Below are 27,846 nucleotides of genomic sequence, written 5' to 3'. Positions count from 1 at the left end.
GGCCGCCTGCTCCGAAATCTGAGGCCGCCGCTCTTGTCCGCATCCCGCCGTGGCTTTGAGCGAGGTCCCCTGGCTGTGTCTCTCCTCTGGGAGAAGGGCAGCTCTCCGGAGGGCTTTGGTAGCTCGGGTTGTTGTACATCCAGACGTCGGTTAGCAGGTGAAGTCCTCAAAGGTGCCCCGGGCCGGGTGGTGAGGTAGGATGTTCGCTGCGTACGTCATGCCGGCCGGGTGACCCCGTAGGCTCTCACAGGGATTCTGCAGGGGCAGAGATGGGATGCTGTGGTCACAGGTTTCACCCAGAACCGAGCCCTATCTGCTTAGAGCACCAGTGCCTGCTGCCACTTCTCCCCCAGATGCTGACAGTGCCCCCAACGAGACCCTCGGCCCGGCACTCACGTGGCGTTTCACGTCATCCATGCTCAGCGCAACGCCTTTGTCCGTGTTGTTCCTCTTGTGGTTCTTGCGGCACTTGCCCCGCCGGCACAGCCGGTGCTTGATCACCTGCAGGAGATGGCTCTCAGCTCCAAGATGGACCCCATCATGGGGGGCTGCCCCAGCCAACAGGGGGACGTGGTGCTGAGGGGGCTGTGTGGACCCCACAGGAATTAGGCACAGTATTTTGGGGCTCACCTCATAGGCGTAGTCAAACAGCTCCAGCACGGTGAGGATGCTGGCCCCGATAAACAACCCCATCTGTCCTCCGATGTCACCTGGGGGGGGAGAGGAAAGCTGTCAGCAGGGCACTGGTGGCGGATGGAGCAGAGAAAGGGCAGAACTCGTCGCTGCTGTGACCCTGGGGGTTGCTGTGCTCTGCTCTGCACCCACGCTGTGTGCACACCATGGTGCCCCATGATTGGGGTGACAGCACATGGGGCCACACTGAAGGGTGCCAACCTGAGCCCTCAGCACAGCCACCAGCCCACAGTGCTCACCCAGCAATCCAGCCACCTCATAGGCCTTCTTCTGCTCGATCGTCTCATAGTTCAGGGCTTCAAAGAAGATGTCCAGCACCAGGATGTTCTCCCTGCGTGGGCAGAAAGCGGCGTCAGGTCGTGGTGCTGGAGAGATGCACTGCCGCCCCGTACCTGTGGTGCGTTACCCGATGTACTGCTCCGACTTGTTGTACTTCTTGGCCAGGTACTTGGCGGAGGCTTTGCTGGGGATCTTCACCATGGAGAGCTCTTTGCCATAGCGGGTGACGTTGCAGGGCATCTCACAGACACAGTACTCATTGTCCTTCTCCACCAGGAAATCTGGACAGGAAGAGAGATTTAGATGGGGATGTGGGAAACCCCGATGCCATCGGTTCAGTCCCGTGGGACCGGGCAACCTCACCTAAGGCTGGATCTGCGCACTCCTTGTACTGCTCTGGGGTGCAATAAGGGGCATCACCTGTGGGCGACAGAACAGGTTTCCTATAGGACCATATCCACTGGATTTGGGATGGGACATAGTGATGCATAGCTCACCTGGCATGTGCACCATGCGGCAGTTGCAGTTCTCCACCAGGTAGCGGGTCTCGCAGTCGATGCGGCAGGCCGTGATGCTGTAAGTGTCGTAGAACTCCGAGTCACCCGTTGTGGCCTTACAGTCGCCCCAGGGAGGTGGCAAGTAGATGAGCTGAGAGGGAAGCCAGGGATAAGAAGAGAAGCACACGTCCCTGCTGCCCACAGCATGGTGAGGGGATGGAGCCTTGTGCACCGCTCCCCATTTCCATCCCACAATGGGGCAGGAGACAGGGAGTGCAGAGGCTCAGCACTCTGGGGTTGGGAGGGATTGAGCAGGGCCCACAGCCCCTACCCGCTGCTCCTGGCAGGACACAAAGGTCTGGAAGCCGGGTGCCACACCGAATCCCAGCTGGTCGATGAGTGGAGGCTCATCCTGGCTGTGGATCTGCACCTTGATCCCGGCTTCAAATGAGGTCTCATCTGTAGCAGAGAGGAGCAGAGAGGAGCTGAGCCCTGGTGCAAGAAGGAAGAAAACTCTTCCTGTCTCCCACCCTTCCCTTTGGTGAATACACTCCTTCACATGTCCATGCATCCATCCATCCATCCACTCTGTGTCCTTGTCCCCTCCAGCCCTGTGGTCCAGAGCTTGGAAAGAACAGTGTGGAAAGTGCCTGGCTCTATTTATAAACAAGTGATGGCTGCTTTTCTAAAGCGACAGGGAGTTGCCATGGCAAATAGCATAGACAACGAGGAAAAAAGAAAGCCAAAGACCTGAAGTGGTGAGAAACAGAAGGAAGGAGCCTTGGGGATGTGGTCCTGTGGGGTGTGGAACTGGGAGGCTGCTGGAAAGCAGCCCAGAAGCTGCTGGGTTACCTGTTTCCCCCCACACTGGGAGGTACTCGTCCTGCTGGATGTCCAGCATGATCTCCAGGCCGTTGCCAGTGCCCCCTTTCATGGTGATGAGCCGGGGTTTGCCGTCCTGCCCTGCATTGAAGGTGTAGCACTTCCCATAGCGTGTGAACACCTGTGGGAGAGGACACAAGGCTGAGGCTGGGGCCCCTGTGCTGGCACCAGACTGCCACTGGCACTACGATATGGAGTCAGAACCCACCCCAGAATGCAGCCATGCCCAGCCTGGGGAACAGCCAGACCCAGACCCCTGCCCCATGGGGTCTCTTAGCATCGGAGCTGCCTTTGCCCTGGTAGAAGGACAAGATCCCCACCAAGGTGGTGGGTGCAGGTCAGTGAAGATGCTTTGCAGATTTGCAGCACTGTGATCCCGCAGCACTCAGCCCTGTGCCCTCACCAGTATCTGCCCCATCACCTCCAGTCCCACAGATGGGGGCTGGATAAGATCCTCAACATTGTCCCCCCACATCTCCTCTCACCCATTCCAGCTCTCACCTCTGGCTGCCAGCACAGCTCCATGCTGCTGAGCTGCCACTGGCAAAGGGATCATTTGGGGCCAGCAGGCTGCAGGCTGCACAGTGCCAAGCCCAGATCCCAAAGTGTGGTGGGGATATGAGGATGGAGGTGTCTCATCAACACCAACACCACCAGGATGCCTGGGTGCCTGTCCCCAAGCATGGACAGCATCACCCATCGTGGCTGATCTGACACGATGCTGGTGGGAGCTGCTCCCTGGTCCCTTTCCTCTCCTTATGGGGCCAGGAGACAGGCAGCAGGAATCCTCCAGGAGCCTGCTCTATGCCCAGAGCTTTGCTTTTCCCCATCCCAAGCTGCGAACGCGGCGCTCGTCATACTGAGCAGCCCCAGGTAATGGAAAGGGGAGAGGAGAAGGTGCGACTGTAGGGCAGGTAAGGGGCGACAGGAGCCAGGAGATGACAGTGCCAGGCAAAAGAACTGTGCCACCATCTGGTCCCCAGAGCAGTGGGACAGGGCTACTCACCGCCACGAAGTCTCCGGGGCCACACTGCTCGCCCCGGTAGCTGCAGCTCAGCAGCATGTCCTCCAGCTGGTGGCAAGTGCGGTTAAAAAACCCGTGCAAATTTAGGGGTTCATCCTCATCCCAAGAGCTGAACTGGGCTGGGACAAAGCCCAACTCCATCCCGGGCTCGTAATCAACCAGGGGCGCGAGGTAGAGCAGGTCCTCGTGGCTGAGCTGCGAGACCCGCACCCGGTTGATGTTGCAGAAGGTGACGGCGGGGAAAGTCATCTCGGGGCTGTCCTCCTCACTGAGCAGTGTGACGTGGTGGTACTCCAGGTAGTACACAATGCGGTCGGCCACCTGGTAGAGGAAGACGGAGAGGGACAGGAGGAAAGCCAGCGCCCAGAACGCCTGCCGGGCACCCAGGCTGCCCTCCACGAAGATGTGGCTCAGCCCGTGCAGTGTGCAGCTGCTGGCAAAGGCCACGAAGTCTGTGGCTGCCCCTGTGTCCTCCTCTTGCTCCTCTTCTTCCTCCTCCTGCCCGTACAGGAACTCATCGGCTCTGTTCTCTCCTCTCCCAGCTGCTGTGGCATCTCTTGGTGTTTCCTCGCTGGAGAAGGAGATGGTGCAGAATATCTGGAGGGGCATTATGCAGAATGGGGATCCCAGGTGTGGGGTGGGGGTCCTGATCCTGCTGCAGATTGGGGGTCTCCAGTGGTGAATCAGTGCCTCATAGAGTGGGTGAGAGGGGCTGGGTTGGAGGAAAGGGAAAAGTTGGGAGCAGAGAAAAAGAAGGGAAAAGGAGTGAGAGGTGTGCAGTGATGCGCAGAGCGAGGGGAGAGGAGCAGAAGAAGAGCAGAGGGCTGCTCGGGTGGGGGGGGGGGTGGTTGGAGAGGAGGGGACATGAGGAGCTGGGGAGGAGCGATGGGCGGTTCTGCAGGCTCCCCGCTCCCACTGGAGCAGCCCGGCTGCGGCTGGTAGGACGGAGTGAAGACGTTGCTGGCTCTGGTATGCGCTGCTGTGCTGGGAGCTGAAGGGCTGCCAGATCCGGGGTGCACAGCTGTGCATGGACGGGTGTGCACAGATGGGGGGTGCATGGATGGGTTTACGTGGATGTTGTGCGTGCAGGCACCTGGTATGCTGCATCCTCCATCCCCAGCAGCCTGATCAGAGGTTCCATCCATGCTGTCCTGCCGCGTGCCAGGCTGTTTCCGCAGCCTCCATCTGCTCGGCTCACCGGGGTCTCCAAGCTCTTCACGTGGCAGCCAGAGATTGCCCAAAGCTCCGTGTCACTGTCCTGCCTTCATGCCCATCTGGGTGGTGCCAGTAAGGATGCTGTGGTGTCCCCAAGTGCTCCGTGTTGCCCATCCTGGTCTCACTCATCCCCATGGGCTCATCTCCCCGCACAGTGGGACAGCGATGTGAGCGTAGGTGATGCCTGAGGTTGGGTATCTTCCAAGCCCACGCTGCTTTTTGCAGGATTTGGGCATCGTCATGTTTTGGGCGATGCCTCCTCCTGGAGAGCCACGCAGTGCATCGCCCCATGTTCTGTTCCATGTGGGGCACAGGGAACCCCTAGTGTCGGCGTTCAGGTGTGCAGGATGAGATTTGGGAGGCAGCCTTGGGAAGGCGTGGGGCTGGAGCTGGGTGAATCCAGGAGCAAAGGCATCACCCCCCACTCCCTGCAGCCCTGCGGCAGCACGGCCCCTTCTTGCGGTTTGCTTTTTTCCTGCACTCAGCACTTTGTAAAAGCATCCAGTGTGACCACAGAGCAATCTCCAACCCCATCCCAGCACCGCAGCCGCCATCGGCAGCCTGAGGGGAGCGGAGCTTCTGTATGTGGCACCACTTGCATGCACAGGAGCCGGGCAAGGGGATTTTGCTGATGCATGGGTGCAACTAGCACACACCCCAGCCCCTGCGTCAGCTGTGCATCCTTCCCCAAGTGGCTCCTGGTCCCTGTGCACCTCTGAGCTCACGGACACATGTATTCCCAAAGCAGGTGAACAAATGAAATCAGGAAACCACTGAAGAACGGCTCTGATCCCTGTGTGAAGTTATCAGCTCTGCCAGAGCAAGAGATGAAATGTGTGGGGCGTGCACAGGGGACTGCCACCAAGGCTCAGCCAGGAAGACAAATGCCATTGGGACAATGATGGGATAGCACTGTGTTACCTGAGGGTCCACCCTAGGTGTCCCCACACCCAATATTCCCCCAAAGGGCCCTTTGTGTAAAGGGAACAAAGCAGAAGAACCAGACACAAAGCCAGGGAAAGCAAGCAAGCATGGGGTGACCTTGGGGACAAGCGTCAGAGCCACAGGATGAAATTTCATAGGGCTGAGAGCAAGGTTGTGCCTTTGGGGAGCAACCTGGAGCCTCAGCTGGAAAAATCCTGGGAATGCAGCTGGGACCAGGGAGGTAGAAACCAGCAAGCCACAGGGACCAGTCACAGCCCTTTGGTATTTGGATGGAGATGAGCTACAGCTGCACCATGGGCAGGGCCAGGCTTTAAAAGGCATCAGCTGGGAGAAGGTTTGGGGATGTAGGGTTGTTCAGTTTTGGGATGCAGGGGTTTGGGATGTAGTATGGGAGCCAGCCCTGGTGAATGAGCAGGTGTGAGCTGGCTGAGGTCAGGGTGGGTTTTCTTCTGTTCCCTGGTTCTGTTGTGAGCAAGCTGTTAATGCAGTCTAATGGTATGGGGGGGTGGGAGGGGACTTTCATTGTGCTTTTCAGGAGCAATTGCAGCAGGGTGAGGGAGGTGCTGTAATGAAAGCACTCTATCATTGTCTCACTTGGCTGAAACCTGGGGGGGAACTCTGGGGCTGTTCCTGGGAAGGACAAATGATGCCTGGGGGTGAATGCTCAAGGGGATGAAGGTGACTAGGAATGGTCAAAGCCAGAAGCATAGCAGAACTCAGAGGAACCCATCCTGACCCTGTGGCTGGGGACAGTTTATGGCTGTGTCCCCAAGTTGGGGACATGGGGTCACCATCCCAATTTCTGTGGATTTTGGAGATGTCGGAGGAGCCCTTGGGTTCTCTCCAGCTCCTCCCTCACCAGGAGATATTTTTTACCCTCTTCCAGGTAACGCTTTTGCGGGGGAGGAGGATGAGGGATGCTATAATTAACTGTGACATCAGCCCCCGTGGCAGCATGCGCCGGGATGCCACCACTGTGCCCCCAACCTGGGGAACGGGGATGCTCGGTGCCATTGCGTCCCCCACAGCAGTGGGACCGTGGCAGCAGAGCGGTGTTTCCTGGCTCCATCGCGGTTTCTGCCCTCTGTCCGATCCCGCAGCGCCGGCACGGGCCGGGAGCACCGAGGTTCCCCGGAGCAAGGGAGCACGGAGGCGGCGGGGAAGGAGGGAGGCGGATGGGGGATTTGACAGCAGCGGCAGCAGCGCATTTCACAGCCTGTCACGCTTTAATGGCAGAGGAGATCAAAGCCGGGATGGAGTTATTCATAGAGATAAACCAATCCCCGAGGAGGCGAGGAGAAAACAACATTGTGAGCTCTGTTATCCCAGGCATGCAAAGCGCAGCCCGGCCCCAGGAGGTGCCGCGGGTTCGCCTGGTTCCGTACCGAGGCGCTGGGGTTGGATGGGACGCATTGCAACCCCGTAGCTGCCGGGAGCAGGGGAGGGAGGGGATATTTGGTGGGGCAGAAGGGCTGCCCTGCACCTGCATTACGCAGCAAGAGGGAGAAAAGCAGCTTTGCGACGCGCCCCGGTGCCCGGGGTGGCTCTGCCCCACCACGGGGCGGAGATGGGGAAATCTCCGTCTCTCAGAGGTGGAGGAGTGGGGTGGGATGCGGGGATCCTGCGGCACTAATCCTACCGCCTTTATCAGATGCTACCACCTTGCCTCTGCTCGCTCCACCGGCCAAGCTGGGCGTACTGGTGTTATCCGCCCCTTTATCCCCAAGATTAGACGCTTCACAGTGGATTAGCATGTCACATTCTAATGCAGAAAAAAACGGTTATTTAAATGAAATTTATAAAAAAAAAAAAGTTTTTGTCCATCTGTATGGTTCCCCACTGCTGTCTTTTGTCCCCGTGGGTGCAGCTGTGGGGAATGGAGCTGGTGGGTGATGTGGGATCGCTGCTCCAGACTCAGGGGACAAAGGATGGGGACAAAAGGCTGCTGTGCGGATGGCAGTCTGTCCCAATGGCCCCATGCCACCCCCCTCGGGGCTGTTGGCTGCAGACCCACGTCCACAGCCCAGGACTTTAATAAGAAACACATTATAGTGAGTAACGCACTAAGTGGACTTCATTACAGACCTGGGGCCTCCCTGGCTGTTCCGTGTGATTTCCTATCAGACGAGCCTTATCTTCTCTCCAAACGTTCCCATTTAAACTCCATTAATCTTTCAAAACCTCCTCGTCTCGGTGCTTCCCAGCCTGGTGCAGGCGCTGGCAGCACTGCAGGGCTCTGCAGCCCCACTGCTGAGGGGAGGGTCTGTGAGCAAGCCCCCATAGCTGTGCTCCTTTATGCACCTGCTGCCATACCCGAAGATCTGAGCACCGATTTCTCCTCCTGTGCCCAAAAGCATCTGTAATACCGAGATATTTCTGTGTGACTTTTTCTCCATGTGCAGCACAGGTTTTGCATTGTGGGGGTCAGTGCTGAGGTGCAGGGGGTGCTGTGAATTCCAGCCTTACTCCATGCAGATGCTTGTCCAAAAGCCTTTCTGTAGCTCCTGCTGCTTGCAAGTTGCCTGTAAGCTGAGTTGCGATTTCTTTCTGACATCCTTCACAATTGCTTCGATGCTTGGTGCAAACCAATCCAAACTGACGGTTTTATTGGTGGGGGAATGGGGGGGAAATTGTATTCCCATCCGGCTCCCTTGCTGTGTGCTGGGTGGTTTTCACATCTAATCTAATCCAAGCAAGGTGGATTGCTCGCATGGCCTCGCTCTGCAGCTGCTCCAGGTGCTGCAACCCCCACAAAGCAAAGGGATGGGGGGCTCTGCCCTGGCTCGGTCCTTAGGGAGACTGCCTGGATGCAGCGGGGAAGAAAAAGAAATGATTTGGAATAATAATGGTAATTTAAAACCAAGAATTGTAACATCCGTTTGTGAAGGCCAATATATGTACAGAAAGCCTGAGCCTGAGATGGTGAGGAGCATCTCGAGTCACGGCTGTTTCAGGAGTTGCGGTGCAGCTCGGAGGGCTCTGACCAAACTCTCTGCAGATGATAAAACAGTGGCTGCTATAAAAAGGCAGAGAAATTAAACCTGAGGCGAAGGGCTGTGGGATGGCTCTTTTCTCTCCCTCTGCACGCTCAGTGTGCCCCTCTGCCCCGGCTCCTGGCTCAGTGCTGGGGGACAAAGGGGGAATTGCACCAATTGTGCATTTCTTCCAAATTGCTGCTGTTGCCCATCACGCTGTGTGCCGGTGCTGCTGCTCCAATGGGGCCTCTGATCAATATGGAAAGGAGATGAAGGGGAAATCCTTTGCACGAATTCCCATTTCCTGGTGGTGTTTCGGTGCTGCATTCCCAGCCTGCAGCTTCCCCTGGAGCCGGTGCCCAAAGCTCTGTGGTTGTGGACTCCTCACCTCCATCTGCACACCCTCCTCATCTCTTTCAGCAGCTGAAGATACCATTTAACCTTATTAATAATAATTAATAATTCATTTGTTAATGGTTTTGTGTGCAAAAGCATCTCAAGAGGAACAGTAACAGCCCTGCAGGGCCCCAGCGTGCATCTGAGGTGCTCTGAGCTCTTGGCACAACACCTCTGCGTGTGCAATGTGCTTTTGGGTGTGCAAAGCTTTTGGGGCATGCATGCCACCTCTGCATGTGCACGGTGGATTGGGGTGTGCAAAGAGCTTTGGATGTGTACAACACCCACGGGTGTGCACTGAGTGTGCAAAGTGCATTAGGTGCACGAGATGCATGAAGGTGTGCAGTGTGTTGGATGTGCACAGCACCTGCAGGTGTGCACAGTGTATTGGAGTGTGCAAAGTGCATTAGTCGTACAAGGCTTTTTGGGGTGTGCAAAGCATGTGCTTTGGGTGTGCACGGTACCTGCAGGTGTGCATGGTGCGTTGGGGTGTGCAGAGTGCATGAGGTGAGCACAACACCTCTGAGTGTGCACAGTTGTGCATGCCTCAGTGGCTGTGCAAGACATCTCTGGGCATGCAGAGTGCTTTAGGTGTACAAACACCTCTGTGTGTGCAAAGTGCTTGGAGTGTGCACCAACACCTCCGGGTGTGTAAAGAATTTTGTGCGTACAAAATGCACTGGGATACACAAAGTGCTTTGGGTGAATTTGACATCTCCAGGGGAGCAGAAGTACTTAGCAGAGTTCACAATGCATTGGGGTGAGAAAATGCTTTGGTTGAGTACGACACCTCTGGGTGTGCATTGCTGCCACACTTGCACAGTGCACACACGTGTGTAGCAGCTCCAGGCGTGCTGTTGGGGTGGGCTGCATCACCAGGATGGGGATTCAGTGCCCTGTGCTGCTCCTGCTGCTGCTGCTTGTCCTCCTTTCTGCCTCCTCCCTCCTGGTGGGATGGTGCTGCTCCATGCCCACAGCTTCCAGGTGCTAAATGATGCGGCTGCTCCATGACAGAGCTGCTGGTGAAGCAGCTGCAGGGTGCAGACACATATGAACCCCCGCTGTGCTGTGCCCAGTGCTGGTGCTCCCGATGCTCCTCTGCTGCTTTTGGCTCTGCCAAAATCCCTCTGGGTTCAGTGGCATCGCTCCCATGCAGGAATAGGAATGGTGAAAACAGGTGAAATGCAACAGGCTTCGAGCAAACGGCACAGGGTGAGCAGAGCTGTGCATGGCTGAGGGATCCCAAACTCCGTACCCTGAGGGCACCCACTGGAAAAGCCCCAGCAAAGCCAAGGAGACACGGAGCAGAGCTCCTGATGCCTCTGCTCTGTGCCCAAGGGCTGCATGGCTCAACGGCTTCTTTGCTTTGAGCAAAACATCAACATGCAGAAATCCTCTAAGCGGGCAGAGCCGGGTTGTTCCCAACCCACCTGCGGCCGCTCCTCTGCTCCATCACCTCCAATTACTCCGCACAGCGCAGTCGGATCCCATGCGATTCGCTTGGAAAATGCTGCAAGCTCCGGGGTCAATGGAACCACAGCTCAACAGAGTAACTGTGGGGGCAGCCAGGCCTGGCGGTGCTGCTGGGGGGGGAGGACAACCGCCGGAGGTGCAACACAGCATGGAGATCATAGCGACACGCAAACGGTTTCAAGCGCTGATGAGTTATTTAGGAGCCTGCTTTTAGGAGCCATTTATGTGCGTCGCTCGCGTGTTTTACACCATTTGTAAACGCGGTGCTCTGCAGGGCTCATCCGTCAGGTCCCCAGGTTGGTTTTGCAGAGTGAATGGAGCCGTGTGGTTTTTGTTTAGGAACTCCGGGCGCTCTCGGCTGTGTCAGAGATGCTCCACACTCTGTGGTTATCCGTGGGCACTTTGCTGTGGGCACACTGAGCTCACTGCTGGGCTCTGGGCTCACGATGCCGGTGTCCATCAGTGGGTGCTGGGGGGCTCAGAGGGGCTGGAGGGACAGCAAAGTGTTCCTGATCCGTTCTCCGTTACAGCAACTCCAGAGATGGGAGGAAGAAAAGGAGGAGTGTGGTGTGGGTTCACACCAGAGCCTTCCTGCTCCCTCCCTTCTCATCCTCCCTGAGCTCTTTGCTTCCAGGGCAGAAGACACACGAGGCAGTGCCATGATCCCTGCATCAGACTCAATTCTCTCCAGTGCCAGCTCAGCCCTGGAGCCTGATGGGAGTGTTCCAGAGGTCTCAACCCTCTGCAGTGATCCACGGTGCCCCCATGTGCTGCCCAGAGGCTGCTGAGCCCCAAAGCACAACGGGGATGGGGACATGTGGACATGGCTCTCCCTCAGGACGGGCTGCAGAGATGCAAGAAGGAAAACTGCAAACGTATCATGATGGACATGGCAGCATCATCTCAGCAGCACTGTGCCCAAAAGGGACTTTGCAGAGCCAAGCACACAGCACTGCCCCCAGCTTTAAGAGTGGCTTGCATGGCACAGCCCCACTTCCCATCCCAAATCCCAGGGTGCAGAGGATGTTTCTCCTCCTTTTCCTTGGGATGCAAAGAAAATTAATGGGCTCTGGAGCCCCGCTTAGAGATGGGACTCCTGGGCCTTTCTCTTGCTGGGTGAGGAGCGGATCCATGGGGTGTGAGTGAGGTTCCTAGGGCTGTGGTGTGGGAAGAGAGTGGAAATGCAAGCAAGGATCCAATGGGGCCACACAGGGGAGTTCCAACTTACAAGTTATGGGGCAGCAGGCAAGAAACTGATTTCTGCTGCTAGTGAGTACAGCTCCAGAATAGAGGCAGTGGGGAGGGAGAATCCCCTGTTCCCATAAAGGAGCCCTTGGAGCACCAAATAGGGATGATAAAGCATCACATGGGCACATGAAGCATCACATAAGGAACAATGTGTTGGCTATGGGCACAGCCCTGGTGATGAGGATGCCCTCACCCCATGTTCCACAGGACTAGGGTACACGGGAGAACAGGATTTGCTCCACACTTTATGGCTGCCCACAGGCTATGCTGGGATTTTGGAGCTGGGGGAGGAGGTGGTTGCAGCTCCCCACACATCCCCGGCCCAGAATACTGTAGGGGGTTGGAGCTTCATGGACCACAGGCACCCACCTGGTGCTGGAGAGGCTGTGAAGAGCCAGGGGAGGGATTGGTGCCCCCATGCTACATCCCCAGATCTCTTTAAAGGCTTTGGTGCTCTAAACAGGACCAAAGTTAGATGGTTGCAAAAGTGATGGGGGCAGAAGGGACCAATCTCCGTCCCCACCTGTACACAGGCAGCTTCCTTCCAGCACATGCAGCCTGGGCAGCCCTAAAATCCCCCTGACAGTGCTCCTGGATACAGCATCTCCTCTGTATCAGTCAGAGGAGGGGGCAGCGCTGTCTGTGATAGTGTCTGCCAAGGCATCCCTCCTGCCTGGACTGTGTTAGGGGCCCCAGAACGCAGAGGGGAGCACAGGGCAGTGGGACCAGTAGTGAGGCAATGCAGGCTGGGGGATGTGGTGCATCATGTAGGGATGTGGAGCATCAAGGAGGGACATGGAGCATCACATTGAAACGTGGAGCATCACAAAGGGACATGGATCATTGCCTGGGGACACAGAGCATTGCACAGAGGTGATAGAACATTATACGGGCACATGGAGCATCACACAGGGACAATGAACATTGCGTAGGGGTGATGGAGCAACACATAGAGATGTGGAGCATTGCATAAGGACATGGAGCATCACACGGGTAATGGAACATTACATGGGGACAATGGGACATCACATGGGGACGTGGAACGTGATGTAGGGATGCAGAGCATTGCTCAGGGATGGTCCCACTGCTGCCCTGGCACCCATTGGTTGCAGTTAGTGCCATTGGACCCAGAGCAGCACAGAGGAGCTCAGCATGGACAGACGCAGGAGGGAGTGGTGAAGAGGAAGGAATGAACCTTTGGGTCAAACCAAAAACTGCTGCCAAACTCACAAAGGGACAGGGCCAAGGTTTCCCAAACAACACCATCCCCATCCCCAGCACACACAGCTCTGCCGGCGCACGACTGCAAGGGGAATCCAGCGAGCAACATAAATACAGCACTGAGCCAGCTTTTTCTAATCAAATCCATTAAATCATCCAAACCTGCTTGCAAAGAATAATCCAGGCAGTAATAATAAACCAGCTGCACGTCTATTTTGCTTCTCCCGCTTCGAGCAGAGGGGGAAGGAGGGTGCTTAGATCCTAACGGCGGATGTAAAGACACAGCGGGAGGGTCCCTGAGGATGCTCTGGTGCAGAAAACACTGGGGAGCACCAAGCATCAAAGCTGGTGGTGGCACACGTGGGCTGGGACCTGACCTGCTGAGCAGGATCCAGCCCCCTCGTCTCCATTTAACAACCAAACAACAGAGGAGCTCTCTATCCCAAGAGCATGCCAAGGGAATTTAGTGCTGGAGATTAAAATCCCTCATATAGCACTGGGATGTGTGCAGCAGCCCTGGGGACACCCAGCCGGTGCCTGGGCACGTGCTGCAGCTTTGTCGTGGGAGGTGAGCAAGATGTCCCCAAGGCCACAATGGGGACAGGGATGGGGACCCCAGAGCTGTGTGCTCTACACCAGAGCCAAACAGACAAGGCAGCTGATGGGGAGAGGCAGCCATGGGGCACAAAGGCGTTATTGTGCACTGGAGCCACGCGTCAGTGTGAAATGCAGCCTCTGTGCTGCACTGCTGGGACCCGCTGTCCCCAAGGGCTCACAGGGCTTCCCCTGCTCCCCGCTGGCCATCGCCAGGCCTCTCCCTGCTGTGCCACCAACACATGCGAAGAAATCACCAGCTTCCAGATAGCCACAGTGAGAGGCATCCATCCATCCCTCCATCCATCCCTCCATCCATCACTCCGTGTGCATTGGTTTCCAGCTCAAATATCCAAATATCAAATATCCAGCCCAGCACGCACAACCCTGCTAAGCCCCAGCAGCAGCCCCTGGAACCCCCTCAGCAATGCTGCTGCCCCTTCTTTGGGATCCAAAAGGAGGGAGGAATGGTGGTAGGCAGACCAACGCCCTCCTTGCATGGAATTCACAGCCTGGGAGGGGGCTGTGGGGGCACTCACCACTTTGAAGTCTTCGGGGCTGCACTGCTCCCCGCGGAAGAAGCACGAGAGCAGCATCTCCCGGATGTCGTGGCCGGCACGGTCATAAAACTCCAACATATTGAAAGGTTTGGGCTTGAAGTTTCGGAAGTTTGCCTTATCCTGCAGGATTTCCAGCTGCTTCTCATCAGCTGTCTGCGTGTCTGGGATCTCGTACCTTAGGGGAAAGAGCAGGCAGAGGCTTAGGCCTGGCTGTGGTGGCTTCACATGAGCTGCTCTTATCCCAACCCAAGGGGCAAAAGCACATGGCATCTTTAGGGCTCTCAGCAACACAGCTTGGATGGGCAAAGAGGTGTCCCATGCATTCAGCCATCAGCATCTTCTTAAAGGGTCACCACAGCCCCTTTGACAGCACCAAACCCAGACCAACTGCTCCACAATCAGACCTGCAGATGTCCCAGCTCAGGGCAGCCTGGCACATGCCCTGTGTACCGAAATATGCACAGGCAGAGACTGCTGCTTGGCCAGGAACATGAGGGTGGCTCGGCAGCACCAAAGAGCTGCTACAGGCATGGAGATGGGCTGGGTAGGGTGGGTGAGGGGTGTCACTCTGGATACAGCACCATGGGGTCCTGCACCCCAAGGGATGGCTGCAGTGTAATGGTAGCATGCAGGAGCTTCACCTGCTGGCCTTACAGCACGGAGCTGTGTTCTGAGGCTGGAATCACATGTGCTGGGTCCAAGCACAGGGACTGGAACCACGTGTGCTGGGATCCATGCACTGGGGCTAGAACAGGGTGTGCTGAGATACATGCACTGGGGCTGGAACAGGGTGTTCTGGACCCCCAGGGACAACTCCATGCCCAGGAGCAGGTGCAGGACCTGGGGAACACCCTCCATGTAGGGCTGTGCATGCTTGCACCCAGGTGCAAAGCCGAGCTGCCTCAGGATGCACTTCCTTGCAGAGATGAAGGCATCGCACAGCAGTGCAGCAGGGCACATGGTGACATGCTGAGCTGGGGACAGAGGTGTCAGCAGGGGCCACTTCAGGACACCCACCTGTTATTGAGCAGGGCGAGGAGCTCACCGGCGTGGTACAGGTCGTTCTTGGTCACCCGGCTGAAGCGGAATTCATTGAGGTTACAGAAGGTGACAGCGGGGAAGGTGAGCCTGGTGGCAGCCACCTCATCCAGCTTGGTGACATGAGGGTAGAGGAAGTAGTACTGGATGCGGTTGGTGCAGACGAGGGCGAGCAGCGCCAGTGAACCCATGAAGCAGAGCGCCCAGACCACGCGCTTCAGCGACAGCCGCTCGTAGGAAAAGATGTGTGAGATCCCGTGCAGGGTGGAGCTGCTGGCGAAGGCCTGGATGCTCACCGGCTGCCCGCTGTCCACCTCCTCCTCGTCCACCTTCAGGTCCATCATGGTCCGCGCCGGCAACCCGGGGGGGCCACTCTGTGGGGAAAGGGACCCCTGGGTGCCCAGTGCCACCTCCTGGGGGTCACCGCTGCCTGATGCGTTCCGGTGAGGGAATGCTGGGGTGCACCTCTGAGCACTGCCATCCCCACTGCTGGGGGTGCACTCTGGCATGGGGCAGCGCTTTGCTGTGCCCCTCTCTCCCCCCGCACCCTCTCTATTCTATCTCTGCATTTATTAGAGTGCAGCATCTTGCATCTCCCCCTCTTCCACCTCCTCATTGCCCTCCCCATCCAACAGCACGACTGAGGTGTTGTGTCCCCCCGGCACCCCCGCAGCACGCATCCCCTCCGCCTCCCCCCCAATGGCACCAACGCATCGACAAAGAGACGAAGGAGGGGAGGATGCAAACCTGGAGTCAGGGCCGCTGCGACGCGGGTGCCGGGGATGGGGCCGACCTCCCTCCGCCGGGGTGGGAAGACGAAGCCGGGAGTGGGGATGGAGGGTGTGAGCGGCACCGAGCCCGGCAGCGGCGGGCGAACCGGAAAAGAAAAGGAGGGGGGGGGGGGGGGGAATAAAAATAGCCTCGGCGGTACCTTTGGTGCAAGCGTGGGAGCGGGGATGCGTCGGGGCCTCGCTCAGCGCCGCGCAGGGGGACCGGAGGCGACCATTGCCGGAGAGAAGGCGACCGATGGGTGCGAGGAGAGGAGCGGGAGGTGAGCGGGAGGCTGCTGCCCTGCCAACCACATGGAGCGATGGATGGAGGGATGGAGGAATGGATGGATGGATGGATGGATGGATGCCTCCCCCTGTGGCTATCTGGGAGCTGGTGATTTCTTCAGATGCATAATCCGCATGAAGTCATTGTCTGTGCGCTGGTGGGGCCGGAGGCCGCCGAGGGGTGCCGCAGGCCGGTGGGCAGCGAGGAGGAGAAGGAGGAGGAGGAGGAGGAGAAGGAGGAGGAGGGAGAGGCGGAGGAGCCGGGAGCTCCAGTGATTGCAGGCTGCTGGCAGGGGCTGTTGGTGCTGCTGCCGTGTGCGTGTGGGGATGTGTGTGTGCGCGTGCATGCGTGTGCCGCTCCCATCCCCCAGCGCCTCGCAGCAGGGCTGCAGCTCCCCGCACCCCCCCGGTTCCCCCTGCGCCCCCCACACCGCCCTGACCCTGCTCTGCTCGGGCCGCGGCCTCTGCTGCCCTCTGGGTTTCACCCGCGGGCAGCCCGATCCCACCTCATGGCTCCGTCTGCTTTGGAGCAGCAGTGTGGCACTCACTTTTGGACACGACCCCGGCATGATGCTCGCTGCAGTGGGGAGCTGACCCTGCAGGCTGCTGTCCCTTCCCCTCTCGTGGCTGTGCACCTTTGGCTGTTTCTGAAGCTGTCAGAATGGTGCTGTTGTCCCCTGGGTGCTTCCCTGCAGGGTGCTGGGTGTTCTCCTCCTCCCCAGATCAGCGCAGGAGGGCTCAGGATTCTCCCAGCACTGCAGCATCCCTGAGCCCCTTCCCCTCTTTCTCCCCACCATGAAGCTGGGGGACCCGCATTCAGCCCCAGGCATGCAGCAAGCACCAGTCTGCTGTGCCCAGGAAGGTGGCTGCAGTCAGATGGAAGAGAACACTTCAGTGTTCCAGTGTGATGTTGGGAGGATAGCCTGGGCCAAAAGTGTCACCTGGCCCAAAGGTGCCTCCCCAGCACATCCTCACTGTCTGCCCTGTGCCTCATGGGAATGCAGAGAATTCAGGGTACAGCGAGGTCAGGCACATGCACCCTGTCCCCAGATCTCATGTCTTGGACATGCTTGGTTTGATCCTACTCTGGAACACATTGTCCCAGTCTTGGACCTCACCCTTCCCTTGCCGGAGCAGAAATCTGCTGCTTTGCTGTGGGTCCCTATAGGGACATCACCCCTACAGGGACAGAAATGGGTTGAGTCTGTGCCCCCCTTGCTTGCCCTGTTAGCGAGCTATGAGGCCAACACCTCCTCCTGACAGCCTCCTCTCCACTGGGGCTGCCAGTGGAAACCCAGTGAAGGATGAGCTCCTTGTCTAAGGGATCAGAACCTTTACAAAGGGGTTGTTTCTCCCACACCCTGTTTTTTTTTTCCAGATGACAGCTCATTCTCTGCAGTGGTTTTATTGACAGTAAATGCACCGGCAGTAGCAGCGATGGGGTTTCAGGTTGGAGCAGGCGCACCACACGTAGATGCTCTTGCAAACCTTTGCTTTCCACCATGTCAGAAACCCCAGCAAAGCTGCTCTGCACCTCCAAATGGAAATTGCATTTCCTGGGGGGGCTGACGGGGCCCCCAAATGTTCCAGGTCCACCTCCTGCAGGAGCTGGGGAGGAGGTGAACAGCAGGAGGAAACTTCCTCACCGCTGGCCCCCAGCCAGGAAGGATGCAGCTGCATCCTTGGAGAGGAGTGGAGCGTGGGGAGCACGAGCATTTCCGCGTTATTTTTTGGGAGAGCCACGTGACGACTGAGTTGGTTTCTTGCTGAGAGAGGCAGGGAGGCCGACCCAGGGCTGTGGGACTGGTGAGGAGTTAACGATTAGCCCCAGGCGTTAATTGATAGCAGCAAGACAGCAGGCACGAAGGCTTGAAGGAGGTCGGGTCTGGGAGCTGAGCACAGTGGGCGTGAAAGGGGAAAGCTGCTGTGGCTGCATCCTTTTGTAGGGGCTGCTCAGCTCTTGTGGATTCTGAGCTCCCCTCGGCTGGCTGTGCGTCAGCTGTGCTCACTGATCTAATTAGCAGGAAAAATGTAATCAAGGGAAGGTGCTGCACTGCTGAGCCTCCCAGCGCAGCCTCCAGCAGGGGTGTCTGGAGTACACTTTGTGAACTGGGGCTGAGGGCTGGCTCCAACCTCGTAGGTTTTTTTCCACTTCCAAGCAATGCTTGTCTCCATTCCACCATGCAGATCTTTGTTACGGAAACAAACTTCCATTCTGTTTCTTGGAAGAGCATCCCCAGGGCAAAATCACTCCCAGGGCAAAGCTGGGTAAGCGATGCTCTCCCTCCCTATAGGGCCGGGCTGCTCCCTTCTATTGCTCCCTTGGATCAGGCAAATTGCTTCTTTATCTACACCTGCCACCCAGCTGTGCCATGGGAGGCAATTTAATTCCTAGCAGTCTATTAAACACCACGTGAGCTGGAGAAGCTGGATGCTGCTGCTTGCTTTCCTGGGGTGGAAACACCCTTGGGGTGACTAGCCCTTCAATCTCCATGTATTTAAAGTGGGAGTTTGATTTAAAATATGGCTTGCCATGGAGACCTTGCTCCAAGGCATTGGAGGCAGCACTGTGGCGTTGACTGCTCTGCAGTGAGATGGTGCCATTGCTTGCTCCATGCTCTGCCACTGCTCCAAGCCTTGGGGTTGTTCCATCTGCATGGGGATGGGCACCACTTCTCCCCATCCCCATTGGGTTGGCATTGCTTTGTTCCACCTTTGAACCACTAGCAGCATCTGTGCCTGCACAGAGGTCTTGGTGGAGCTCCAGGGCTTCCTAATTGCTGAGCACACTGTTAATTATCTACCGAAAGGCAAAGCTTCAGAGGGACTAACAAGGATGCGAACAGAGCTGCTCCTTGTTGACCTCTGGTGTTGCCATCATGGCTTGGGCAGATAGCAGCAGGGATAAACCTCACATTTCTTCTCTTGGCACTCAATTGCTCCTGTTATTTCAACCATACCTGCCCATTTCAGAGACCTTTCCATCGGAAATACCCACATCTAAATCCTCAGAAATGAGGCCCAAGCATGCACTGTTCAGTGATGCTGAGGGATGCCTGAATTCAGCACGTCCCCATTGCGTGAGCAGCACAGCTGAAAAGGGTCGGGGTGCACACCTGGAGCTGCTGCTCGCAGAGCTGTGCTGGGGTTACCCTGAGGAAGATGCAATCCCTGCAGGCAGCTCCCAGCTCGGGTCATTCACCCCTGTGCAGTGTTGATTTATGCCATGCCGTGCTCCTGCTCGCACCCGCTTGGCTCTCCCGGCGCGAGGAGCAGCCAGTCCATTAAACACTGAGTCATCCTCAGCGGCATTTAATTCGGTGAGGGGCAGCAGTTTGGATAATTAAAGGCCTCCGTGGCCAAAGCTGGCAGCAGGGCTGGAGGGGAAAGCGAGGACACCCGGCAGTATTGGTGAATGGTGGCAGCTCCCCTGCGCTCCCTCCTCTCTCCTGCTTGGATTTAAGGGTGGATTTTAACCCTGTCCTCCCCCCAGGTGAGGACTTCCTCAGCCCGGCTCTGTGCTATTTCTGCCTGGATTAACTACGTCCTGATGGGATCTCCCATAGGCAGAGCTGCTATCTGGAGGCCTTGGCTTATTAAAAGGACAAGCTGTTCGGGGAGCCGGTAATAAAGCCATGAAAGCTTTTACGTACCAGAGTTGAAGGCACTAATATCGCTGTGCTCTGCGTGGGTGAGAAATTAGACAAGAGTTCCTCCATGCTGATGGGTTTTTTTTTTCCCCTCCCCCCTATTCATCTTTCTCAACAATTATCTTTTATTTTGATATCTTCCTATTTAAACCTTCAGCACCGCACTTGGGATAAGGAGGCTGAGTCGCTTAACAACCAGCACAGGGACCTGGAGGTGCTTGGGGCTGTGCCTGGGACTGTGGGATCTGACCCCAAAGGGTAGAGTATAACTCCCCAGGGCCATCTTCTGCACGTGAAGCCTTTGCTGGCAACCTTGGGACAAGCCATGCACCTGCATCTGTATTGCACCTGCATTACATACCTGGGGTATGTCAAAAATCACATTTGGGATTCCCCCTTCATTTTGCTGCTCATCGCCCTCAGATCCGGGTGCCCTTTGCCTGCTCTGGCTTTGCTGTGTTTGTCTTCTGATCCCTTCAAGGCTCTCACTGCTTTTCTGCCATTCTGGATATCTTGTGATCGATCAGCTGCAGCTTTCCAGAGCTGTGGCTGACACGTTGCAGGCTGGAAGAGGATGGAAACGCTGTGCAAAGTTGCTGAGCTGAACGTGCAGCCTCATTCACCTGAACAATTAGTGTGAGGTGATGCAAAACCACTGTGCAAGGACCGTCCTGGAACGCTTTCCCTGTGCATCATCTCCCCCTTGGCTACCTCCTATCATCCTCACTTGTTTTATTCTATGTTCAGAGAGGCCTCTTCCTCTGGGATATGCACAGTATGGGGGCTGTTCCCCTGGACCAGAGGCTCTGAACATGCTCAGAATGGATCCGCATCTGGAAACATGAGACCGAGGCCCATTGATCTCATTTTGTATGGTTCCGTGTTGAACAGGGGATGTGTGGTTGCCTGCAGTCTTGCAGCACTGCTTGAGGCCATCCCTCCTGGCTCCTCACCCTCTTTGTTGCTATGATTTCCTCATCAAAAGCTGTTCTGGAGCAACACAAGTAGGAACACCCTATGCTGTCAGCAGCCATGCCATAACTCCTGTGGATGTGCTCAGGACATCACTGCAGCCCCAGACCACAAGTGGGTACCAGCAGTAGCTGTGTGTGTGCATAGAGGTGAAACATGGGGTGTGTGTAGGATAGTGGGACCCCCCCAGCTCCCCCCTGGCTGCAGACCCAGCCTGCTCCCCCCAGTGCTGCCCTGCTTTTCCAATACCGCTTGTCCACAGCTTTGCTAGTGGCTCTTTGTCCCTGTGCCCTTGTCACTGCCACAGTGCCCATGCAGATCACATCTTCCCTTATTCCCCCTGACACCGGTTGCAGCCACAACAAAACTCATCTCGTTAAGGAAACGCTGAGGGTAGCTGGGAGGGGAGATGGACCCCCCAACTGCTGCACGCCAGCAGCACAGAGCTGTGATGGAGAAGGCAAGCACCACGCTCCAATACATTGCACAGGAACTGAAGAGTTAACGCTGCCGGCACGCCAGCATCCTCCAAACAGCACCGATGGGAGCAGAGCTCCTCCGCTCCCCGAATGCTGGCAAACAAATGAAAGTGATGTTGCTACGAGCGTTTTTCTTTGCACTGCTCAAAGGCTGAGGACACAAAGGCGGTGCAATGGGTGCAGGGGGACCAGGGAGCACCACGTGCCCGTGAGCCGCTTTGCCGGCGGCGGAGCTGAGATTTGCTGCTTACAGCTCCGGAGCGACCTGGGGAGGGTTTGTGGGAGCCTGCAGGGAAGGGCTGCGGCTGACAGCTTTCTGCTGTTGCTGCTGCTCAGCACAGTGCCCCAAAACCATTGCTCTGGGAGGAAACGGGTTGTGCAGGGAGGGGGTGTGGGTCTGTATCCCCCAGGTTTATGGATCAGCTCGTTGGCTTCCAAGCAGCTGTTCAGCATCTTCAGAAATGAGCTCCCATTTGGCTTCTTGTGCTCATATTTGCCTTGAAGACAAACTAAATGGAGAGATGCAAATCCTCTAAAATGATGCAATGGTGGTGGTAGCTCCAGCGAGGACACTGCGTGGCACAAGGTTGGTCCATGGCACCTGGAGGGCAGCTGCTGGTCCCTGCCATGGCCTGTCATTGTCCCCTGCTTTTGGAGATGACACTGTTTTCTTCTCTTGTTTTAAATGGAGGGGGGACTGTTTGCTACCCAGCCCCCAACCACCAAGCCTGTGCATAGAGCAGATGGAGCCCATCTTGAACATGCAAGCTCAGCAGAAGCAAAGCCAATAAGTGAGTTAATTACCACCATGTTATGTGAGAGCTGGGGATTCCCAGGAGACGAAGCAGCCCTCTGCTTGCCATCCGTGGCCACAGGAGCTGGGGGAACTGGGTGTGCAGAAACTCAGTCTTAGAGCTCTGCAGGGATTGAGGGATCTGTCACTTCCCCTGCTGCTTTCCTGGTGCATTCATGGGGCAGCTGCAGAGTGCCATGCAGTGTCTGCCATTCACAAGGCACTCCTGCCTCTGACTTTGGAGATGCGAGCACACCCAGAGGGCACAGCATCTTTTGCTTTTGTCTTACTGCTGAACAAAGCTGGGAGAGAAAGAAGAGCAGCTCCCAAACTCCCTGGTTTAAAAGTGAATTTTAATTGGAATTGCACAGATGCGTTTGGGGCAGATTTGCCACGTCCCCCTCCAGCTGTGCAATGCCATGAGGGTCTCCCGGGGATACAGACATGCTGATTTGCCCTCAGTGCTACCACTCTGCTCCCATCAGCTGAGCAAATAAGGTTAAGTCCACAAATGGTTTCCAACTTGATTGCCCTGGGCTGCCTCGCAGCTCCCACATACCCCTCCCTTGGCGTGTCTTGCCCCACAGATAAGGATGGCAATGAGAGGCTTTAATTCCTCACTTCTGTATCGGCTGCCAGCTCTCCTGCCCGCTTACCCTTGATAAATATTGCACAAAGATTTGGCTGCCAGCGTGCTGGAGATAAAGGTCTGGTCCCGACAGATCTCCTTCCTCGGTGCCTTTTGTCTTGTTATGTGTCCAATTTGTTAAACAACCCACCTGCCGCAAGAGAGCCTCTTCCCATCTCCACTCCAGCTTCAGGTTAGCGCTCAGACTCTGAGGGAGCTCCCTCCTCTCCTTGCACAGCCTTGGGTGGGAATTGAGGACTGTCATTTCCAGGCCTTGAATTGTCATTGATCGGGGGATCGATAGCAGAGCTGTGGCTCACTGCTCTCCTGAGGCTGGCAGGATCCTGTTCACCGGTGTCATCCAGAATGTGGGGATGCTCCTGTGCAGCAAACCTAGAGAATAGAGCTCTGAGCGCTTCGGTTGGGCTCAGCCTTGCTAAAAATCCTCTTTGCACAGCTGCAGCCAGCCTGGATGAATGCAGTTTGGATGTCAAGAGAAGGACTGATGTTGGGAGGCGTCACCAGGAGCTGCGTTTTGCCCTTCTGCTGCATATGGGCTTGCTGGAACTCTCCCTCCATTCCTGTAACCCTCCAGGTGATTTCAGAGCTAAAAGCTGCTCCCTGGCAATGCACAAAATGTCTGACACCAAGGAGAGGTGCTGGGTTGTGCAGTGGGGAGCAATCCTGGTGTTCATAAGGAAGGATCCACAGTGCTGGAGCTATGCAAGCACCGGTCCTGGTGCCGTGGTGCTGTGTGAGCATTGCTGCTGAACCCAGATTTATTGCTGTAGGTGAGAGGACAGGCAAATGCCATCAACTGGGGTGGGTGGGGAAAGTCCCAAGGAAGCTTGTGGCTGTGTACAGATCTACTTGGTAGCATCTCCCCCTTTTTGCATCCTCTTCAGCAGCCTGACGTGCTGCTATTCCAAGTGTTGTCTGCTTTAAGAAAATAAATTACAGAATAAAAGAGGTGAGTGACACAGATCTGGAGGTGTTTGAGCTCCAGTGTGGCTTCCCTGATGTGTGTGCCTGCTGTCCTGCTGCAGGGACAGCTTTGGATGCTGGTGAGCTTACAGGTGTCTGGGTTCCCTACTTTGGAGGTGCTCTAATAATGTGAGCTTTGTCACTCCTAACTCCATAAGAAATACCATCTAAAGTGCAACAAATAACCCTCTGATTATCTTCTGGATCCTAATGCTACTCCCCGGAGATAACAAGCTGCAATTTTCCCCCTGGGCCATACAATAATCGCCCCAATTATTCCTAAGCAGCAGTTATTAAACTCATGGCACTGCTTTCATTTACAAAGCAAAAATAATTAAGCAGGTGTCTATGCTGGCTGTTTGGCTGGGAGTGACCAGGGTTATTTCTGCTTTGTTCTAGGAAAGAAGCTATCGGAGGCAATGGAAAACCTCCATGGCTTTTCTGCTCTGTGTGGCACAATTCTGTCAAACCAAAAAAAAAAAAGTACAGAGCAGCCGCCGGATGATCGACCAAATGAATGCAGTTGGTGCCTGTTAATGCTGGGGGTGGTATCCCAAAGAAAGTAACCTCTACTCAACTATAACATCAGAGGGATTTAGGGAGATAGCTCGGTTACCAGAGCTGAAACGTGATGGGCAGATGAAATCCCCCTTTAGCCTCCTGCAGAAGCTGATGTGCTGTGATGGTTTGGCTGTGTTGGTGTCGGTGTCTCCCAAACCAGCAGAGCACTGTGCTGCTACAGCTGAGGTCTGCACGTCGCTGCTGTGTTTCTGGGCACACACCTGTGCTTACTCTCCTTCCTGCACCCACACGTAGCCTGGATGAGATGCACGGGTTTACGTGGACGGGGAAGCTGCCGGTTTCTGGAGGAGAGAAAACAGAAAGGGATGACCAGGACAGAGGGAGGCAGTGCTGGTGAATTATGCATGACACAGGGAGGAGAGCTGTTATCTGCACGGACAAGGGCCTGTGCCAAGCAGCCTGGCTCTCCGCTGTACCTGTGCCTTCCTTTCGCCCGTCCTTTATCTCCGCTCCCAGCTTGTAATTTAGCCCAAATATCAGAGGAAGCTGGAAGATTAATTTTCTCTGTTTGCATGGCAAAAGAGAGGGGCCGCGCTCTCCTCCAGACTCCCAGCTGCTTAATCCATCGCTGAACCCCGTCCAGGGAAAAGGCGCACGTTTATCAGCGCTGGAGAGTAGCGGTGCGAGGAGGTTGGGACCCGGTGGCTGTGCTGAGCCTGGGGCTGCACACCAGTGGGTTGCACACTCACAGCAGGGCTTGGTGTGCTCCATGTGTATGCAATTCGGGGGCGGGGGAGGCTAGGAAAACGCAAATCCTTCCTCCCATCTTAACCGAAGGACTGAAGAAATGTGTGGGGACTGGGAGAGTCCTTCCCTGCTGTGTCACCGAGCCGTGACCTTTGTGTTCTGCCAATTCGTGGCTGTGAGTTGCTCAAATATTTAAGAGATGACAACTGGATTAATACAAAAACTCCAGATAAAGATCCCTTGAGTTTAAAGCAGGAAGCATCAGCTCAGCTCTTATTTCCCAGCCCTCTCCCTTTAGCTTACTCCCCGGCTTAAATGAAATCATAAATATCGGCCCACAAAGACCCTTTGTCACCACACGTAGCTCCTGGCGACAAGAGGTCATTCATTAAAAGCCAGATGAAGGCAATAAAAAGACTCCCATTGTTTTTTAACGAGTTCAAGATTAGGCCGTGCCTCCTCCACCGCCATCGATGCACCATTGCAGAAGGGATGGGCTGCGCGCTGCTGCAGGCACCAGATTGTTCTGATCTCATCCAAGTGCTCTTTACCCCATTGCTGGTCACTGCTGGAGGAATCGCACAGGCGGACGACCACAAGCAAACCCGGCTGCTTTGGCTTCATGGTGCAAGCTCTGCTCCTTTGGCACGCTCCTTGCAGGCTGCACGGGCAAAGCGCCGAGCAATATTTTGCACAGCTGAGTGGTGGCAAAGCCTGCTATCACCCAACAACATGAGCGTGATGCCATCTGCCGGCCTGCGGCTCGGGCAAGCTGTGAAAAATTAGGAATCCATACCCAAAAATGTCCGGTTGCCTCCAGCTGAACCCAGGCTGCCCTCCCTGCTCAGCCTGCCGGGTGTTCTCCGAATGCCACTGAATGCCTGAATTCTGAAATCAGTGCTGAATCAAGAGAAATGCACCTAAGATAATTTGTTCCGCTTTTTGTTTTCCCCTAGAGAAAGATTGCTGGCTGAAAGTTTCAAGCTCTGCTTTTTTTGGGGTGGTTTTTCTTTCTTTGGATGACTGCTCATGAAGACCAGCGCGCTCTAACTGGTTTTGGATTAAGAAGAACTTAATAAAGGCTTCCCCTAAGCACAAAGCTGCACAAATGGGTTTGCAATTCCGAAGTTAATTAGGCAGGAGCCAGGCAGAGAGATTTGTGCGAAGCTCCACCAGAAGTCGAGGCTGGTGGGGAAGGTTTGTTGCTGCAGGGCTACTTGCTAACATGGTGCTGTGCTGGGGCAGCTCCCTCTGCATCCTGCACCCGAAGGATGGAGGCACTTCTGTGCCCAAACATCCCAGGCATCTCCCAGCAAGCAAGAATCCAGTATCTGCATGAGAACGGGCGAGCAACCAAACCGAGTGAGATTGCAGGAGGAGCTCGAGGAGAATTTCAGCTGCCTGAAAATGTGGAGTGCTTCCGCCAGTAATCGCCGGAATCATCAAATTAGCATAAATTCTATTAACGGTTTCCCAGATGAGACGTTTCAAGGCTTCTCCCCCCACACTTGACACAAACAAAAGAGAGTATAATTGCTTTGCAATAAAGGCCCTCAATCCTCGTGCCTTGTCTTCTGCTTTGAAATAAAGTGAGATGTGAAGGGTGCATCTGGCCTGCCTGCTCTCACCATAGATTTGCCATGGAAGAGGAAAGGGAAATCTTACTGAGCTCCCCAGAACCTGCTTGTCTGTCCTGTTGGCCACAGCAGAGCATCGTTGTTCACAAGGAGATTCCTGGAGGAGCTCCTATGGGGGATTCAGTTCCCAGTGTCCTTCAAACCCTCACTGGTTTTAGAGGAAGAGTGGGAGACACGACGCCTGAAATTGCATGGAGGAAATGGAATGTGCATCAGGCTGAAAAACACACTGCCTAATGTGGCAGCTCACTACAAGTGCCATGTGGGCCATTACATAAAATGATGCGCCTTTTTATTGGCAAGAGACTTGTCATCCAAAATCTGGGAAGAAAACTCCAGCTGCGATACGGTGTTAGAAAGCGACATTCCTTTATTCCTCACCATATGGACCGGATGACCTGACAACCAAATCTCTCAGAGCTCAGGTTCTACATTTTAACAGTTAGGACATACCTGTGTATGCCAATGGCATACGTATTCTACTACCTAGGGTGGTCATACACCCGCTTGCTTTCTCCGCATTTTTCCACCATCAGTTTCATCACTGAGCCATTTTTGCTGACCTTGAGCTGTTTTTCCCCAATTTGGCCAATTTCTCACGCTCGTTAGGCCATAATGAGCAAATTCCAAAACAATAACTTGTGAAATCCAAGGAAAATATCCTTACCCCTGGTGAAGTACAAAGATCAGTAGTTTATTATGACTCTAGTGCTCTGAGAAGCAGAATTAAGAGAAAACAAGGCTGTTCACACACCAAGCAAATTGGAAATGGAAAATTTTGGATTTAGCACTCATTGATTCCTTTTGCTAAACTGATATATTGCTCCTTAAACGAATACACTGGTCCCTATTGCTAAACAAACCAGCCTGTATCAGACTGCAGGTGACTACTGAGAAGAGGGAGAATTTGCTTATGAGCAAAAGCCTCTTCAGCTCTTCAGAATGACACTAAAACAACTCACCTACCTATAAATACATTCAGCCAACAGAGATGTCTTAGCTTAGAAGATTTAATTATGGGCAGGAGCTGCAGGAGGCCCAGGGCTGCAGCTGAAATCACGAAATCTCCCCAGAAATGGGGGTACAAAATGCTTTGTGGGTGTACCAGAGGCTCTCAGCAGGTCCAGCCCCAACAACCAACCCTGGATTTGTTTTCTAGACTGGGGCAAATTGGGGTTCTGGATGATTTGCTTTGTGCCACAAGGTGAAATATCAAGGCTGGCATCTTCGTTTTGCTTTGCCATTGGCGCAGAGGATGAGGCATTTCTCCTCCAGGCCTCAGTTCTTCCGTAAATGTGGATAATTCTGACCACTGTTCCCCTCAATACCTCCTTGCTGT

General features: G+C 55.4%; 1 protein-coding gene across 1 annotated transcript; it reads right to left on the bottom strand.

Moving 5' to 3' along the window:
* Positions 1-23: 23 nt before the first annotated feature.
* On the bottom strand, positions 24-16,013 carry ASIC1 (acid sensing ion channel subunit 1). The gene is made up of 12 exons (XM_042838291.1): positions 15,972-16,013; positions 15,020-15,414; positions 13,982-14,177; positions 2,322-2,472; positions 1,801-1,928; positions 1,470-1,620; positions 1,336-1,392; positions 1,100-1,253; positions 933-1,024; positions 631-710; positions 397-501; positions 24-255 (listed from the first exon to the last, which is right to left on the bottom strand). Exons 2-12 carry the CDS (start codon positions 15,382-15,384, stop codon positions 151-153), a joined length of 1,584 nt encoding a protein of 527 aa, XP_042694225.1. The 5' UTR covers positions 15,385-15,414; positions 15,972-16,013; the 3' UTR covers positions 24-150.
* Between the last annotated feature and the right edge of the window lie 11,833 nt (positions 16,014-27,846).

Source organism: Centrocercus urophasianus, unplaced genomic scaffold (assembly GCF_019232065.1).
Source record: "Centrocercus urophasianus isolate 14NV4802_14NV808 unplaced genomic scaffold, USGS_Curo_1.0 seq_75, whole genome shotgun sequence".
NCBI classification, from domain to species: domain Eukaryota; kingdom Metazoa; phylum Chordata; class Aves; order Galliformes; family Phasianidae; genus Centrocercus; species Centrocercus urophasianus.
Note: the sequence above shows the minus strand (reverse complement) of the source record. Positions and strands in the feature narration are given on the sequence as shown.

What these genes read in the sequence shown, in the direction of transcription:
- ASIC1 (XM_042838291.1), bottom strand. Translation starts at nt 15,384, where the DNA reads ATGATGGACCTGAAGGTGGACGAGGAGGAGGTGGACAGCGGGCAGCCG. An exon ending in GTGCGCAGATCCAGCCTTAG is followed by an intron (nt 1,254 to 1,335) that starts GTGAGGTTGCCC and finishes CTTCCTGTCCAG; the next exon opens with ATTTCCTGGTGGAGAAGGAC. An exon ending in TGGATGACGTGAAACGCCAC is followed by an intron (nt 256 to 396) that starts GTGAGTGCCGGG and finishes CTGCCCCTGCAG; the next exon opens with AATCCCTGTGAGAGCCTACG.